Source organism: Amblyomma americanum, chromosome 5 (assembly GCF_052857255.1).
Source record: "Amblyomma americanum isolate KBUSLIRL-KWMA chromosome 5, ASM5285725v1, whole genome shotgun sequence".
Taxonomy (NCBI): Eukaryota; Metazoa; Arthropoda; class Arachnida; order Ixodida; family Ixodidae; genus Amblyomma; species Amblyomma americanum.
The window spans coordinates 193,668,485-193,686,297 of NC_135501.1; the positions used below are offsets into that span (position 1 = coordinate 193,668,485).

At 47.0% G+C, this 17,813-nt stretch overlaps 1 protein-coding gene and 1 pseudogene across 1 annotated transcript in view; one reads left to right on the forward strand and one right to left on the reverse strand.

Annotated features, from left to right (window-relative positions):
* LOC144133291 (nuclear RNA export factor 1-like) overlaps positions 1-17,813 on the reverse strand; it is a 52,363-nt gene that overhangs the window by 7,095 nt on the left and 27,455 nt on the right. The window contains exons 12-20 of the mRNA XM_077666269.1: positions 15,829-15,865; positions 15,343-15,411; positions 14,731-14,786; positions 14,563-14,623; positions 13,492-13,532; positions 12,856-12,914; positions 7,597-7,712; positions 6,387-6,429; positions 5,574-5,646 (exon numbers count right to left, since the gene is read on the reverse strand). Of these exons, the coding sequence (XP_077522395.1) occupies positions 5,574-5,646; positions 6,387-6,429; positions 7,597-7,712; positions 12,856-12,914; positions 13,492-13,532; positions 14,563-14,623; positions 14,731-14,786; positions 15,343-15,411; positions 15,829-15,865 (555 nt within the window). The remainder of the gene's footprint in view (positions 1-5,573; positions 5,647-6,386; positions 6,430-7,596; positions 7,713-12,855; positions 12,915-13,491; positions 13,533-14,562; positions 14,624-14,730; positions 14,787-15,342; positions 15,412-15,828; positions 15,866-17,813) is intronic.
* Positions 1,633-4,102, forward strand: LOC144135452 (uncharacterized; annotated as a pseudogene).

Sequence of the window (17,813 nt, forward strand, 5' to 3'; positions counted from 1 at the left end):
CTTGTGGTGGCAACTCTAAGGGCCCTGTCACACTAGCCCGACACGCCGCCGACCCGACAAAGACACCAAAGATCGGCCAACCCGGTCGGCAGACCTTGTCTGTGGCAGACCAAGCTGTCACACTAGGCCGACAACGACACCAACTCGTCCGACGACCAGATGTCTTCGTAGTGTGACATGCTTTGACGCCTGCGACGCCGACAAAACCGGTCTGCCGACCGTGTCGTCGCGAGATCGGTCGCCGAGCAAAAACATTCACGAGACACGAACACGATTTCGCTATAGTACTGTTTGTTTATGTTCATAACAAGCTCTGGGATAGATGAATGTCCAAAAAGGTATCATTACTGAGGATCGTTGGCCAATGCCAAGGCGCTGGTTGAAGTTATAACTACGATACAAGCAAATTTCATCTTATAGCCGCCTGCTGCTGCTGCTGCTGCTGCTGCTGCTTCGTGCGGCTCGCCTGACGTCTGCTAGATCCGCTGCTGAAGCCGTCGTGGAAATTGAGCATAACTTTATTTTATTATGGGACAGGTTGGTGTGACTAGAGGAGTTCCTTTATTACTGCGCTGGCTAGTTCCAAAGCTCCCTGAGCTGCGGCATCGATGCGAAACCAGCTAGGCTTAGCGACGAGTACGGCAGCCGGGAAGCAGCGCAGTTCGTCGCCCTGGTGCTTCCGCAGGCGTCGTCATTGCCGAAAGCGCGGCTGTTGCGCAGGCATGGTGTCGTTGCTCGAATATAGCATGCGGCCTTTCTGATAGCATGGCTGTTTCGTTTTTTTTTTCTTGTGCGAACGTGAAGTAAACCGAGACTGCTCGCCGGCAGGCCAGCATGGATCCCGTCCGCCGCCGTAATAAAAATCAGCTTAAGATTGTTTTTGACGTAAGCAATAAACGCTGAGATTGAAAAATGTGACAAATGTATCATTTCTGAGGATCGTTGATCAACAGCGAGTTGCTGGTAAAAGCAACAACTTTGATAAGAGCAAAATTTCTCGCCAGAATCGCCCCGCAAGCTGCCGCTGGCCCGCCGTTGTGGTCCGGCTCGCCTGTCGCCCGCAGCAGTCCGCTAGCTTCGCAGCCGAAGGTGTCGCGGAAATTGACCATAATTTTAGTTCATGGTGCGATTATACTGTTAAGGGGAGACGCGGGTCGAAAAGTCGCGGTTTTCTTAAAAAAAAATCACTTTTTCGTTTTAAGCTGCATTGTCATCTTTGGTGTATAAGCTTTTATTTCTGTAAATATCAAGCCGAAATTCGCACGAGAAGTTACCAAAAAATGCGCCTAAGTGAGCGGCGGTAACTCTATAATCCACCGAAAGTTTAGAAAGTCCGCGCCGTTTGCATCGTTCTCACGCAATCCAGCATCACCGCCCGCCATTTGCAATCATCGGGGCGTGCAGCGTCAGCCCTTTCCTCCAAGGTTCAATGGCTGTCAGTCTCGTATGTTCACAGAGAATAAAAGAAAAACGAGAAAGAAGACGAGACTGTCGCGTGTTTTGAATTGCGCGCCATGCAGCGCGCCGCCGCCATTGGACGGCGGTGCTCCTTTTGTGCAGTAAAGCCGAACCACCGCTGCTGCGTGTTCTCGAAAGCCGCACAGTTTCCCGTGTTCTTTCCGCGTTTTCGTGATGACTAGCCCGAAAAGGTGCAGTTCCGACGCCCAGAAGTATCGAACTCGGCACAAGTACCGAGGGAAACGGCGTAAGACTGTTAAAAAAACTACAGCCGGGAATGACGCCCGCGACGCTCCGGCGTCGGTTAGGCCTACCGCCGACACCGGTCACCGCGACAGTTGTGAAATCGACGCTGCTATGGATTTCGTCAGTGCATCGCAGAAAAAGATGGGATTCTTCAAAAGTGACTCAAGGTCGGTCGGTGCCCCTGCTGCTAGCACGGTGTTGTGCGAGATCGGCGCATTGACGGCACTGGTGGCAGGATCGGCATGCCCTACTTGCCGCGAACGGAAACTCGCCGTCCGAGAAGCAGCTGAGAAGCGCAAAGGGCTTTCGTCGTACTTAGAGCTACGCTGCGAAAATCCCGACTGCCCAGAGTCTGTGCTTTCATTCACGCACACGTCGAAGCGGATCATTTTGGCCGGTGACCCCGGGGCGAACACTCGCTACGACAGCGGGAGCTCGCGCGACGGCTTCGCCGTAAACGTGAAGGCTGTTTTGGCAGCGCGTGCTACAGGTGCTGGATATGACCAGCTTTCGCGATTTTGCGCAATCATCGGCCTTCGAAAACCACTGCATCACAAGACATTCCATGCTATTTCCAAGAAGCTCCATGGTGCTGCAATGGAAGCTGTTCGCCAAAACTTGGAACAGGCACGAAAGGTGACAAAGGACGCCGTTGGCGGCGGCGATGTGCCGGTCATGTTTGACGGCACGTGGCAAAAAAGGGGCCATAAAAGCCACAACGGAGTGGGCACAGCTGTGTCCCTGGACACAGGCCTTTGCTTGGACTTTGAAGTCCTTTCAAATTAGTCTTGCTTGCAGTATCCACAAGCCCATGGGTGATGATGATGAGGTATGGCAAGCCTTTCATCGCCCTGTATGCGAAAAGAACACTGAATGTTCATCTCATGCAATGGAACCTGAGGCAGCAGTGCGCATATGGCAGAGGACTTTGTCATATGAGACCCCACTGCGGTTCACAACTTTCTTGAGCGACGGTGACAGCAAAGCCTATACTGCCGTCTGTGGGGCTGAGGTGTACGGTGACACTGTCATCGAAAAAGAAGAGTGCACTAACCACGTTGCAAAACGCCTAGGCACTGCTCTGCGAAAAATGACAACACCACTGCCACGAGGTCAAAAGCTATCTGTCACAGCCATCCAGAAACTGCAGACATATTATCAAATAGCCATAACAAATAACAAAGGCAGCGTGCGCAGCATGTACACTGCTATATGGGCCTCCTATTTTCATTGTTGCTCCAGTGATGGGGCCAGCAGCCACAAATTTTGCCCTGCTGAACCAGATTCCTGGTGCAAACATAGGCGTGCTGAAGCACTGGGGGAGCCTACACCACGCCATACCCCTTTGTTGACAAAAGCTCAGGGCTTGGCAATTATGCCTATATATAAGCGCCTTACTGATGAGAAGCTCCTGGCTCGGTGCCTTCATGGCAAGACGCAAAACGCAGCGGAGTCGCTCAATAGTAAAATATGGCTGCTGTGTCCAAAAACAAAATTTGCTTCTCGGACATCTGTGGAGACAGCCACGGCTATTGCCGTGCTGTGGTACAACAAAGGCCATGCCGGCTTTGAAGAAGTCCTTCAAGAGATTGGGGTACTTCCCCCAGAAGAGTTGGTTGCACACAGCGACCATTCTGATTGCATGCGGATAAAGAAGATGAACTTGAAGCGAACCGCAGAAGCAAGGGCGCACCGTCGGAGCGCAGTGAAAAGGGCTCGCACCGAGGAGACCAACCGTAGGAGCCGGGAAGGGCCAAGCTACAGCGCAGGAGCCTTCTAGAAACTGTGTGTGCTTTCTGTAAAGCTGCTCTTGGGTGTGACCAAGATTCATCGGAAAACAATCGCATTTTGAAGAATAGAATGTTTTGAAACTTTCAAACCTGTTTTTCTCATTTTGAAATTTTTTTATATTTTCGTGTCTTCCGGGAAGCCTTTTGTACTCTTAGAATTGGTGTATACTAACGAAATTTGGCATACATATTCTTGAAGGTATGTAGAATGCCGATATCTACTTGAAATTTCATTATCGGTCGTCAGTAATTACAATATAACGAAGCTATGTTTCAGGGAACTGAAGAAAGCAATGGTTGAAGTGTCAATTTTTTTTGTCTAACTTCCAATAACTGAACACGTTTTTTGACTAGATATTGGCACTCTGTGATCTACAAAGAGCTAAATAAGCTATAGCACAATACCTTTTGTGAAAGTTTAGTGCTTAAAAAAGTGCCCATAAAATCGTTATAATTTGTCATTAAGTATAATATAACTTTAGAACTGTAGCAGCTACATAAAAACTAATTGCATATTTGAAATCTGCATAAAAAACTGTCTAGTTGGCTGAATTTTGAAGTCTCTGGTACAAATAATAAAAAAAAAGTTGTTTCGAGGAGCCTCTCCCCTTAACAGCCAAGCAATATTAAGAGATATAGCGCAGGCTACTTGCGAAGCGGCGTCCGCTGCGCCAGGCAGCAGCACAGTTCGTCGCCTGGCGGGACCGCGGGCGGTGCCGTTGCCGAAAGCTCGCTACTAGCGCAAGCATGCTTTGTCGCTGCTCGTGTATAGCAGGCGGTCTTTCTGATAATACGGCTATTTTGTCTTTTCTGGTGCGAACTTCAACACCAAGCCAAGCAGTAATCAGACCGCTGCGGGTGGCAAAGCGTACACTTTGAGCTCGAGTGCTTGAGTCGAGCGGCGCAACGATGCTTGCTGCTCCGTGTGTCCCTGCTTGCAGTGGGGCTACAATTCGCAAGCAGCGACCGGTGCATCGCGCCGGTCGAGTTTTCGCACATGGGTCGCCTGCTTTACTTCTGTCGCGAGCGTAACACTGCGGAGTGCTTCTTATCAGCACCTCTGAAGGAGAAAAATTACTCTGTTCTCCATGGCGTCGTGGGTATGGAAGTAGCTTCGCATTCCAGAGGTTGCTAGTTCGAATCCGCGCGGCCGGAATTTTTTTCCTTTTATTATTTTAGCCTTAAATAATCTCTCCAGTCCTGTTTACCCGCGAGCGACTGAATTTATTTTTCGAGCCACGCCTTTCTGACCCAGCAATAAAGTGCCGCTCAGTACTGGGCTGCCCTCAACCTAGGTTCATAATCACGATTGTTAAAGAGTTTGTTTTACTATGGTGGGATTTATTTAAAAGAGTTAAAAATGAAGCGTCCCGGCCCATGAATTTCGCATAGCAGGAAATGACAAACGAGTGAAAACGAGAAAGGGCCAAGTCGGCGGGAGGTCTCGCACGCTGTCTTGCTAGTGTGACATGGGAGTTGGCAGACCATCGGCCAACTGCCGTCTTGTGGGAGACATGGCGCCGACGCCGACAGTCGGCCGACTGTTTTCGTCGGCACAGTGTGACATAGAGCCAGACATCACGATGACATGGTTTTGGCAGACCAAATCGGCTGACTGTTGGCCTAGTGTGACACGCCCATAACAGAGCAACTTTTGTGCTCTGTTACGAGAGCAAATGATTTTTGCTCCAGTCCAACGCACTGGTACCGTTCATCCAAGGCGAAGAAGCACAAGGAAAAGAAAGACGAAAAGACCAAGGCGACTCTTTATCTTTGACTTTTTGACCTTCAACAAGACCTAGCTTTCGTGTGTGCAAGTGGACCTAAACTGGGATCAAATATGGGACAGTTCCGCCAAACCCGGGACAGCTGACGGGGCTGCATGCTGCAGTTACAGTGAACTATGGCACCAACACTATTCACCCTAAGAGGAAAGGAAGTCTTTCTGGGCTTTAGCTTAGAGAACGCAGCATTGCAGTAAGTTCCTTCTAATACTTCTTTTCCTGGAGCTGCTTTACTTGCCATTGACTCTCAGGGGAAAGCAGAGAAAATGTGAAAACGATTTCAGGAGAAGCATACCCAGCGCCTTGGGGGACGACAAAGAAATTCCTCGTGAAACTCCTCAGTGGTGGCAGAATGAGGCCCTTGTGCACTGGGAAGAAACAATGAGGAAAAGGCATCAAGCAATAAGCAAAGTGCACTTAACACAAGGACACACAGAGCCAAGATCAAAAATGTTAAAACGTCGATTGCACATTTTCCTTCAGCAGAACCCCCCCAGTTGAGTTCTTGGATGATGCATTTTCCCGGATGCTATGCTTTCGTGAGCCAATCCCGTGAGCCAAATGGCAGGCAACAATGTACATTCTGTTCGTGCGCGCTTTGCGGCTACTATGTCTCCTGCTTGGTGCATTTTTTTCCCTACGGGTCCGTGAAAAACCTAACAGCGGGGTTCTACCGTACCAGTGGAAATGAAGAGGTGTCAGCCACATACCCATCAAGCACTTTTTTTTCTAAAGAGCCATTATTCCAAATTAGCAATCGTGCTAAGAACTGCCAATGCCATTATGACCACACTGTTATGCCTTCTGGAAGCATCCTATATTTTCGTCCTTCCCAGTTTCTAATTAGCACAGTTCTATATTCACCAACTAAAATTGGAGACTTGCTTGTTTCACTCATTGAAACTCTAGAATGTTAACAGAAAAATGCAAGCCTCGGTCTCAACACTTGGTCTAGAGCCAGAAAATGGCAATTATTCAGAACATAACAAAACTAAATTTTTTGGCACACAGTAGCATAAGGCACAGCCTTAATTTAAACCCTAAACTACAGTTAAAAAATTTTGCCCCATCAAAGCTGTCATTTCAAGAGCAGATGAGACAAACTCACCTAGTCTGAGAATTCCAAACACCGTGAAGCACATTAAGGTTGGCTGAAACAAACAAAAAAAAGATGACAATCTCAGACAAAAGGCAACAGAATGTTTCAACGTTAAAGCATAGAGGGGACACAAATAGGCTGTTTTTGGCACAGATATCACAACGTAAAATGTGCCCTTTACCACTATACTACAGTTCAAGGAGACCCCAGACCAACCATTACGGGATCTGCCGTACATGATCTTTTTAAAGCTCACTACTTCGTTATGCTAGTAGCATGCAGTGTTCCTTTCACCACATGTACAACCTAATCTGAATAATGCTGTTACTGGGCTGCGTCTTTGGCCAAGCAGGAATAAGAACTCTAAACCTTGATATGAAATAAAAAAAAAATAGGCCCTTTGCAATGACACATAAGTGGTGCTAGTGCTCAAGGAAAAAAAGAGAACACTTGAAAAATATTCTTTGGGTTCCGAGAAGTCTTGATAAGAATGCCACAAACAGGGTTGACCGCTTTTTCACCCCAACGCATTCTGCAACCTTGGGGGCAGCAGATGTGCGGACACTTGCATCTACACAGAGAGGCACTGTTAGCGGCATGCACATTCATGATGTCATTCGCAGTTACACATGGACAGCACAGCTCCTTTGCAGATGTGGAACTTACCAGCTGGAAATGATCTCTGGCACCTACAGGGCTACCTGAATTGATGTGGCATTAACCAAGCTAATGTCGTTAAAACAGTGCATAGTGGAAACGAAAACCAGCAACAGTTCGATCTTGAATTTCAAACTTAACATCAACTTTCTATATAAAAAAATATCAAGTTCAGAAGTTTAAGCAATTTGAAATCGGAGAGATTCCAGTGAGAAAAAGTTTCAACACCAGGAGTGATTTGTCAGGAGGTGCCCACATGCAGTACGGCATGGTTTGGCACATACTGGCAAGGGTCTATCTCTTTTGTTCATGACAGTACAGTCACGGACAGAAGTTAATGGGGTGTGGGTTCCTGGGAAAAAAATTTGTTTCTCCATGGTCAGGTAAAGGAGGTCAATGAAAAGCCCAGAAAGATGAAGGGACATGCACATGGCATCTGCTGGAACAAATGCCAGCTTAACGCTTAACAAGGCAATGGAGAAATAAATTTTTTTCCACAGTACACTAATGGCTACATGCTCCCAACTGCACGACATCAAGTAAAGATGCATGAGAATATTACCGTCACAAGAGGGATGTCCACTGTGAATGAGCTTGGGTCATGTCTCGTCTCGGGCAGCTGGTTCAGGAAGGAGACAATGTTAAGGCGTCCTGACTTTAGCCTGTCCCGCCTCGCCTCTGGAAGATTACAAAGACAGAGAAAAAAGCCCAATGAGCAATCATCAGAATTTAAATTGCCCGACTTCGCACTTCTAGTCTGCAAATATCGCGTGGCTGTCATGGTGAAACTGCATGCCCAACTCGGAATGGTGGCAGCCCACAAGCACTTGGCACAGCTGGCCAAGCCTGAAGTCACGATTTTAGAACCATGTTCTGAACACCAACAGCTGTGCAACTTTTGTAAATTTTCTTCCACTCCTTTCTTTTTTTTTGTCACAAACAGAAAGAAAATGCCAGAATGGCACGATTTCAGATGACGACAAAACTGTGCCAGTGTGGACTGCAATTCCTGGATGCTGCAGCTGATGGAGGCATGTCGTAATTTACAACCCAATTCTGGAGGACAACGCTGCTGCAAAGATCTGTTATGTTCGTTTGTTATGTTCAAAGCTGCCGCCACGTGGCTTTGTCACTGTGATGAGAGGTGCGATCAGATTTATCTGGAATGATTGTAGCCACGCTCTACTGCTTCTACAATGAACAGGGATCGTCGCAAGTGCTTTCCACGCCTTGAAGGTGCACTCTTCGGGCATTCTTAGAAACTTCGAATTTTTGTCCTGAGCGGCCGATTGCCCCAATTAAATCGGATTAAACGGCCCGGCACCCGCCATTTTTTTGAACTCAACACTTTAGGTAGGAGGAGTCAACCAATGCGTCAGCCAGTCCCGTGGCGCCTTGCCGCTCTGCCATCGGCGGAGTGAGATGTAAATCAGAGTCCACGTATTTTTATTTCCATGGGCCTAATTTGCGACTATACTGTCTGTGACTGAACATGTTTATTCACAGAAACCTAAAAAACAAAATAAAAGTGAAAGCAAAGCCGCCACTGAACTGGCTGAAAGGCACTCCACGTGCTGGTCAACTCCGCCTACCTACGGCATTGAGTTAAAAAAAAAAAGGCAGGAGCAGGGACGTTTAATCCGATTTAATTAGGGCAATTGGCCGCACAGGACAATAATTCGTAGTTTCTAAGAATGCCTGGAACGTGTAGATATAGTTCCCGCGGTTAAAAGACGAGTTCAGATTCCTCTTTAGTGCACATTCAACTCGAAAGTTCTTCTGTCGGTTTTAAACTGAGCGCGTCCGCGAGTGGCTGTGACTCTGTTTGTTGATCGCCGAGTGCACTCGGTGACGTCACAATCGAAGAGTTGTTTCTGCTTGCAGGTGTAAGTTTGCCCTAATAAACCGTTTTCAAGTGACACCAGCCACCCTTCTTTGCCAACGGCATTGTCAGGGACTACAGTAAAACCTCGTTAATTCGAAATCGCTTAATTCGAACTTCCGGTTAATTCGAACTGACGGCCGGGTCCCGGCAAAGCCCTGTGTATTTCAATGGGTCAAAACTCCCGATAATTCGAATATGCCGGTATCCACGTCGGTTAATTCGAACTAGGCGCCGATGGCTGGCATTGCTCCTCGCATATAGAAGTCACCTCGTAGCAAATACAATGCGCTGAAAATTTTAAAAAATGCAGAATGATGAGAAAAAAATAAGCCAGCACGCATGAGGTGAGACGTGAATTTCGTTGCCCGAACCAACCCTCCGGTGCATGCCGTAACAGGTTTTCGCTGCCGGAGCGTCGAAGCATTGGCTTGTCTATTTTTTTGGCTGACGCGCGGTCACGTGGGTAGCCACCCTACCGCGGGCGCCGCCTATGCTCCGGCCCCGGTGGCTCCGGCGCAAGCCGTTGCAGCAGGTCAACTAAAGGACTACCTTGCCGATTACTCGCTCAGCGATGTGTTCAATGCAGATGAAACCGCGCTTTATTTTAAGTTGCTGAGGAACAAGACTGTCAGTTACAAAGGCGACACGTGTTCAGGCGGGAAGAGAAGCAAGGAAAGAGTGACGGTGTTGGTGTGCGCAAACGCGACTGACTGGCACGGAACGGTGCCGCTTGCTAGTTATAGGCAAAGCAGCGAAGCCTCGCTGCTTTAAAGGGCTAAAAACGCTCCCTGTTGATTATACTTTCAACAGAAAGTCGTGGATGACGCGAGCAATTTTCACGGATTGGCTGCGCACACTCGACAGGAAGTTCGCGGCACAGAACAGGAATGTTCTGTTGTTCGTCGACAACTGTTCAGCCCATTGCGACATCCGCGGACTGAAAGCGATCCGTCTGGCATTTCTGCCGAAAAACACTACGGCTGTGCTGCAGCCTATGGACCTTGGGGTTATTAAAAACCTCAAAACACTGTACAGGCGCCACCTCCTAGAGCGGATTCTTGTGTGTATGGACAGCGGCAAATCGTACGACGTCAATCTCCTCGGAGCCTGCCACATGCTGGCAACATCGTGGAATGCTGTCAAGGCGGACACAGTCGCGAACTGTTATCGAAAGTGCGGCTTCATTGAAGGCACAGAAGCCTGCAGCACGGCAGAGCTGGATGCTCAGTGTGATGACTCCGTCGCGCTGCACCCTGCCTACGCTGCTTTATCGGAGGGTGTTGACTTCCAGAGCTTCGTAGACGTTGACAGCGGCGTGGAGACATCGGGGCCGTTAAGCGATGCCGAGATTATTGAAGCGGCCTGCGGTGACCAGATGCCGCACAACTCTGGCGCGGCGAGCACAGCTGACAGCGATGACGAGTCCGACGGAGGCGACGATCCATTGCCACCCCCGAGTGCATGTGAAACAGCGTCAGCACTCGATCTGGCTGCGCGCTACTTCTCCGCCGATTATAATTCGGACGCTGCTTTGGAGCTGTAGGGCAAGTTGCAGACGATGTCGAGTCACGGCAAAGAAAACGAAAACAAATGCGCATCACCGATTATTTTTCTCTTTGATATGCTTTGCCAATCTGCTGTTAATAAACATGTTTTTGAAGCATAGTGTCATATTTATTCATTAAGCTTGCTGCTTACGCGAATGCATTTTGATGTTAGCTCCAACCGCATAAACAAATAAACTTTATTTCCTTCGACATTCGGGCTCTATGATTTTAATTCGCGCAATCGCCCGCCGCAAATGTGTAGTAGCGCGTAGTAAGAGATAACGATCTCAGATATGCCTGTTTTAGCTTCGGCCCGTGCTGCCGGGCGTGATGGCCGCTTTTTTTAGCGCCCGCTCGTTAATTCAAACTCCGCTTAATTCGCACAATTTTCCGGTCCCCCTCGAGTTCGAATTAACGAGGTTTTACTGTATCACCATACCTCCCATGGCAATACACAGCATGAACAAGGTGGCATTTTCCCAACCGAAATTCCTTGACAGGTGCAGTAAATGTGTCAGAACCACAAAAATGAAGACTGAAAATCTGACCACTAGCAATACAAATCCAGTCTAGGCACTGAATGATACAAAAATATTATACAAAAATCCTCAGCGTCGCGAGAACAAACATGAGCTTAACAGACATATTAAAGCAGAAAGCTAGGTTTTCTTCCGAATAGGGGTGTGCGAATATTCGAATGCGGATCGAATATGTTTCATATTCGGTTCCTATTCGTATTCGAGAAATGATATTCATGAATTTCCGAATTATTCGAAAATTCCCGAATACTCGCAGCGATCATATACTGCGCCGACTTTCGTAAATTTGATTGTGGCAAAAGCGCAAAATCTGGGCAAGTTATCTGAATATAGCGTTTAAAGCTGCAGGAAAACAATATAAAGGCCCTGTTCTCTTTCTTCTCCATTGTTTATCGCGTGGACCGATCGCATTCCGATGCCACTATGCTTGAACTTGTGCGCAATTCCGCAAGTGGGCTTTCCCACATACCACACGTGCTGCGAACAAGATGGGGGTCGACCCGCTTCTAACAACTGTAACGCGAAAGCGTGTTCATTTTTTCTATCGTTCCGTAATATGTTATCTAATTAATGCCCACACCCATGGCATTCGTTCTGTCACCTTAACTCTGTGAGCGTGACCGCCGCCATATTGTTTTGGTCAACTACGCTATGCGGGAAAGCCTACTTGCGGAATTTCGCGTGAGGCTCCCGAAGGGGCGAGTTGAGGTGTTGCAACAAGGCACGCGATTCTGCAAAAATCCCGCCTATTGCTTGGTGTAATGTAACACATGCACCTCTTAGGTGGGCGTAACGGCAGGAATGACAACGTTCGGAGGGCCCCCTGTCACTAGGCCAAAAATATAACCTGGCTGCGTAGTTTTGGTTTCTGAGCTTCGCCACTCGCCCGTGGCAGTGGCAACTGTCGGCAGGCGCATTCGCCAGTAGTCCAATCTGAGCACTGTGCCGCTTTCAGGCGCTGACTGACATGTCGCTGGTCATTTTTTTTCCTTTTTAGAAGCAGTCTCGCCATTCCGACATCAATGTGCGCTCCCATCTCGCTTACGCTCGCGATGTCTTCCAGCGCGCTGCAACTCTGCTCGTCACGGGATTACAGGTGTTTGCACGATAGAGCCGCCTCATAAGACTACTGCATTTTCGGTAGTTTTTTTTTTTTTCGGGGACGCGGGGCATTTTATAAACCGACCTTCGACTAACCCAGCCATTTTTGTCGGTTCTTTGAACTCTGAATTAATGAGGTTTTACTAGCCATCATGTTATTTTTGTTTCCAGTCTAGTCATGTTATGGATTTCTTTTTGCCTGACCACATTACAGGTTGGATACTGTTATGCTGTTCAAATAAGTATACATTTCTTAGCACATCATGTTTTTTTTTATACGGTGCTCAGGCAGTCTAGTTTTGTTTATTTCAGTTGCAAAGGCCATACACTAGCTATTTTGAAAAAAATATGAGCAACTATGTTTGCTTGTTTATCTTTTCTGAATTTATTTTTTGTGCTGACCAGATATTCGAAGCCATTTTTTCTTCATACATTCGTATTCGAAAATTTCAATATTCGCACACACCTACTTCCGAGTTTTATAAGCGTTGTTAAAGCTACAATTTTTTACATGGAATAATTTTCATTAACACTACAAACGGAAATGGTGTGCCTGCGCTTGTGTAGCATTGTGCCAGGCTTTCATGCCTTCATCTTTACCAGCTATGCAAATGAGAGCAAGCCAGTTTAAGAAGCGAATGCTAGCTACTGTACATTGATCTAGAGCCATTTAGGCCTAAGGTCATTTGCGCCAAATGTCATTTACTCTCTGCCTGCACGTAAAAAATGTAGTGTTCCACATGACCTACCAGTGTTTGTCAGTCTCATGACGTTTCTGCTTTCCCTCTGGAACTCCTTGACGTCGGTCCTGGACAGAAGAGAGAACACACCCAACTTGACACAAGCTCCATACTGCACATTTCCCCATTTACGGCGAACACATCCCAAGGCACAATGTGACTGCAGAATTTCCGCCTCCAAATCTGCTGCATTTCTCATTTTGCATATCCATGTTTCATGCACAATGTGAGCTGATCAATGTTTTCTCCCCCCACACACTGGTGGGAGTGATACATCTACAACTAGGGCACAGAAAACTACAGAAAGAGTGCCCAAAAATGGATCTAAATGTGCAACATGCTGGAAACACAATACTGCTAGGAAATTTTGCTTCCTTCTTAATTTGCACTTCGAGGTGTATTTCCACTTGATCAGATCACTGGCAACCACATTTTCAACACTTAGCTTCATGGTGCTATGTAACTTTTAATAACTGCCTGATGAAAATACTGCTCTCAGAGTAATGACAGCTGCACCGAGGCGGATTCATAGAAAGTGGCACCATGGAGACAATTCTCATAAGCTTGCCTAGTTGAAACTGAATCAGGGATATGTCAGGTTAAACAAGAGCATGCTCACGTAAAGGAAATGTAAAACAAACTTACTTTGTATTAGCCAGCTTCACGGCTGTCAGAGAGAACGTAGCCTGGAGCAAAAGAAGGCACACGCAATCCAGCATGTAAGAAACAGTCAAAATGCAATGCAGTTCAAACACTGTTAAAATAGAAACAAGAGGCTTATTGACTCCATCACCGATTGCATGGTTAGGCAAGAAATGTTCTGTACCACCAACTGGCTTTACTCAGAAAAAAGCCATGTCCTTGACCCAATGATACCTAGCAATTCAGAAATCTTGGCCATCACCGGCATGTGGTTGTGACCAGGAAGAGGTACATTCTTAGCTTGGACAAAAAATTACTCAGCGCCTTTTAAATTTATTTCCCCTTACAAATTCGTACCTACCCAAGGGGCCACAGCAATGTCCGACATGTAATCTATGATCAGTGAAGGTTCAAGAAGCATCTCAAGAAGAGGCAGAGAGCTTTGAGAGAGGAATTTGTTCACCAGCGGGCACATTCCAGCTGATGATCATAATTTCAAGTTTTCATGAAGCCACAGAAGCCCACCCCTCATGTAATGTCCCTTGTGGAATCAGTTTAGTATAGTTTAGTTTATGGGGGGTTTAACGTCCAAAAACGACTCGGGCTATGAGGGACGCCGTAGTGAGGGGCTCCAGAAATTTCAACCGCCTGGGGTTCTTCAACGTGCACTGACATCGCACAGTACACAAGTCTCTAGAATTTTGCCTCCATCAAAATTCGGCCACCACGACCGGGATCGAACACGCGCCTTTTGGGTCAGCAGCAGAGTGCCACAACCACTGAGCCACCACGGCGGCCCCCTTGTGGAATCGAGAGTTTATGCGCTAGCATTAGTGTTCCCTGCCACTTATGAGGAGCTGCCAAGAGTGAAAATCTAGTCATGCAGTGTCCTTGGTAAACAGAAAAAACTTCACTTGGTAGCCAGAGTCTGTATTCGACACTTTATGCCTAGTATTTGTCCTTGTCTGCATCTGCGCCGTTTCTTTGAATATCCACAAGGAAATTCTTCATGCGCACGAAACCTGTCCAGAACCCACGGCGCACTGCCTTTGAGAACACCTAGACAAGACTCACATTGTCGTGGTAGGCATCAAGCAGGCCAGTCCTATCCTTTGAGTCAAAGATGGAGAAGTACCTGAAAAGGGACAAGTCGAGGTCAGAAAAAGACACAAAACAAAAAGCGAATACATAAGAAGCAACGGAAAAAATGAAAGGAAGCAAGGAAAAGAAGCGGTCACTCACTGCTCCAGGAACTGCACCACGACCTGCTTCACTTCTTCCGAAGGAAAGTAGCTGGGCTGAAAAAACCGAAAACAGCAGGCAGGTTTTATGTCAGGAGAATACCCCCCATTATTTTTTGGCATGGGCGCATTTCCACTGAGACAACGTTAATCAGTACAAGCACAGGATAATGCGCACCTCTATTTACGTGAAGCTTTGACTGATGTGCAACACTGGCTATTGTATTAGAACTTAAAAGACAAAGAGAAATCAGCAACTCTCTCATTAGACCTCTCCTGATGTCCAATGTGGGATAATAACCCCATTTTATCAGATCTTCACACATTTTCGGTGCCGTTATGAAAAGAGAAGTAAAATAAACTAATGACGCTACTATATTCAGCCCAAAGCATTATGGTGCTGGGCAAGATGCATCAGTCACAACTCTTAATGAGACTTTTAACACGAGGTAGCATAAAACAGCCGAAGTAGTACGTGTTTTGATGTAAAATGCATACTAAAGAAAAAGAAAGAAAGAAGGAACCTGAATGGAAGCGACCAGTCTCATCTTATTTGATCAAAGAACATCCACGCCAACTGTTAGAGCAAGCACCTGGCCTTGAAGTCGCCTACCTTTGAACGTGGCATCGTTTCCTCCAGGCCCAGGTCAAACGAGATGGGAGGCGGAAGTTCATTGTTGTCCTGCACAGAAAAAAAAAAAAAGGAGCAAAGCCACTTGCTTCCCATGAACTGGGCCAATTCTAGAACTGAGTGCGGCATGGTGGACACCGCCAATATTGACACCTGCTGCAAAGTACAATGCCTGCATCGAGTGAGGCTGCAGCCGAATGCTGTGGCCTTAAAACTTTTGGCCAAGACTGTACATCTTCCAATTTTCGCTAGCCAGGGCAACAAGGTGGACTTTTAATTTGGAATTAAATTTTTTTCTTCTCTTTTTTTGGGTAGGAGTTGAGGGCGGAGGGGGTCAACATATATTCGAAGTCAATGTATATGCGGCACTATATGGTAGTTCACTGCCATCATTACATATTAACCTTGTTTGCAATCTTGGCGAAGCGAACTACACAACACCACTGAAAACAGGCCAGACCAACTCACCAGCAGGACGACCTTGGGGAAGCGCTCCCGCACGGCGCTGCAAAAAGAAGACAAGAGAAAGACAGGGCAGAGCAGGGCCCCGCCGTGCGCACGTGCCGAAACAGTCAGGCAAAAGCAGTCCTCTCCCTTGCGGCCCCCGTCGTCGTCGCCTCGGGCGGAAGACGAGCGGGCCGGCTGCGCAGACAAAAGACTCACGGCACACGAGACCGCTGGGCGAGCACCCATTCCGAGGCCAATCGAAAACACTAGGGGCCGCAAACCAGCCCCAGTGGTGCCACAGTCTCACAGTCTCAAGGTGCAACAGGCTCCAAAGAGGCACAAATAAAAAGTAAAAAAAAAAAGAGAGAGGTCAGGACCGCATTTAACCAATACAAAATGAAGAGCTGGAGGAAGAAATGGCAAAGCCATTTCTCCTGCCGAACATTAATTTGTCAAATTTCATGCTGGAAAGGGCACTACTAAGGTTGCTTGCCACGCTGTTCACCCTTTCAGGACATAGGCTTTACGAGACAAACTATAGATTATGCATGACGTGACGGCTGCGTCCTGACTTACACAAAGTGCGAGCTCAAGAGTTATTTCTCAATAAATGTATTTCGCAACCAATGCAAGTGCAATAAAAACAGTGAACGCCAATCCAATCCAATGTATAGCATGCCATTAAACAAAGCACCACAAGCCGCGTCATCAGTGCGGTGTGCGACATTCGAACCAGCAGCTTGAGCCAAGGTTTTGCATGTGCACTGTTTCAAGCTTGGATCTGGCACCAATGCAACAGAATTTAAATGGGGCTTTTCAAGCAGTCCAGTCGAACCCATTCATGTCGAACTTGCAAAAAAAGTTTCTCATCTGAAAGCCACTCCTTGCAGCCATATTAGTGAGTGAAAATAGGAGTTTTTTTTTTTGTTCTTCACTGCTCTAGAGAGAATAATGCCATCAATGGACTCGCCCTTTTTTTTCTTGACTGAGTATGCAGTATTTCATGCTTGCACGGTTCAATTCTGGTATGTTGTATTCATAATGTTCTTATTGTAAACTGCTTAAACTTCTTACGATGTATTGCAGCATGCGCTGAAAATGCTCTTATATTATTATTGAATTTTGTTCATTGTTTTTCTTGTGTGGTGTTCACTCCCTTATGTAATGCTCACATGGGCCTTTAGAATAAATAAATGAAAAAAAAAAAATGAAAATGAATAGCTGAGGCTAGTCTTCAACAGACCCACAGTCATGCCGATTGCGCACCACACATGGAAGCACACAGACACGAATAGTCCTTGTCACAGTTAGCATCACTGGTGATGACATCTTCATCTGCAAACCTCAATGTCATTGTGTGCAGACCTAAAGTCATCTGCTGTTACACCACCACAAAGAGCACCGGGACAAGCAGTTCCACGTTGGTTCAGTGAAGCTTGCCTTATAGAGGAACCTGCACCATCTTCACAGGAAATCTCTTTTCTGCTGTCGTTCCTGGACCAACTTAACGTCTTCATCTGCAAGCCTCAATGTCGTCATGTGCAGAGCTAAAGGCATCAGCTGCTACAGCACCACAAACAGCATCGGGACAAGTGGCTCCACGATGGTTTTGTAGAGCCTGCCAATCAAGGAACCTGCGACATCTTCACAGGAAATTTCTTTTCTGCTGTCGTTCCTGGACCAACTTAACGTCTTCATCTGCAAGCCTCAATGTCGTCATGTGCAGACCTAAAGGCATCAGCTGCTAGACCACCACAAACAGCATCGGGACAAGTGGCTCCACGATGGTTTTGTAGAGCTTGCCAATCAAGGAACCTGCGACATCTTCACATGAAATTTATTTTCTGCTGTCGTTCCTGGACCAACTTAACGTCTTCACCTGCAATCCTCAATGTCGTCATGTGCAGACCTAAAGGCATCAGCTGCTAGACCACCACAAACAGCATCGGGACAAGTGGCTCCACGATGGTTTTGTAGAGCTTGCCAATCGAGGAACCTGCGACATC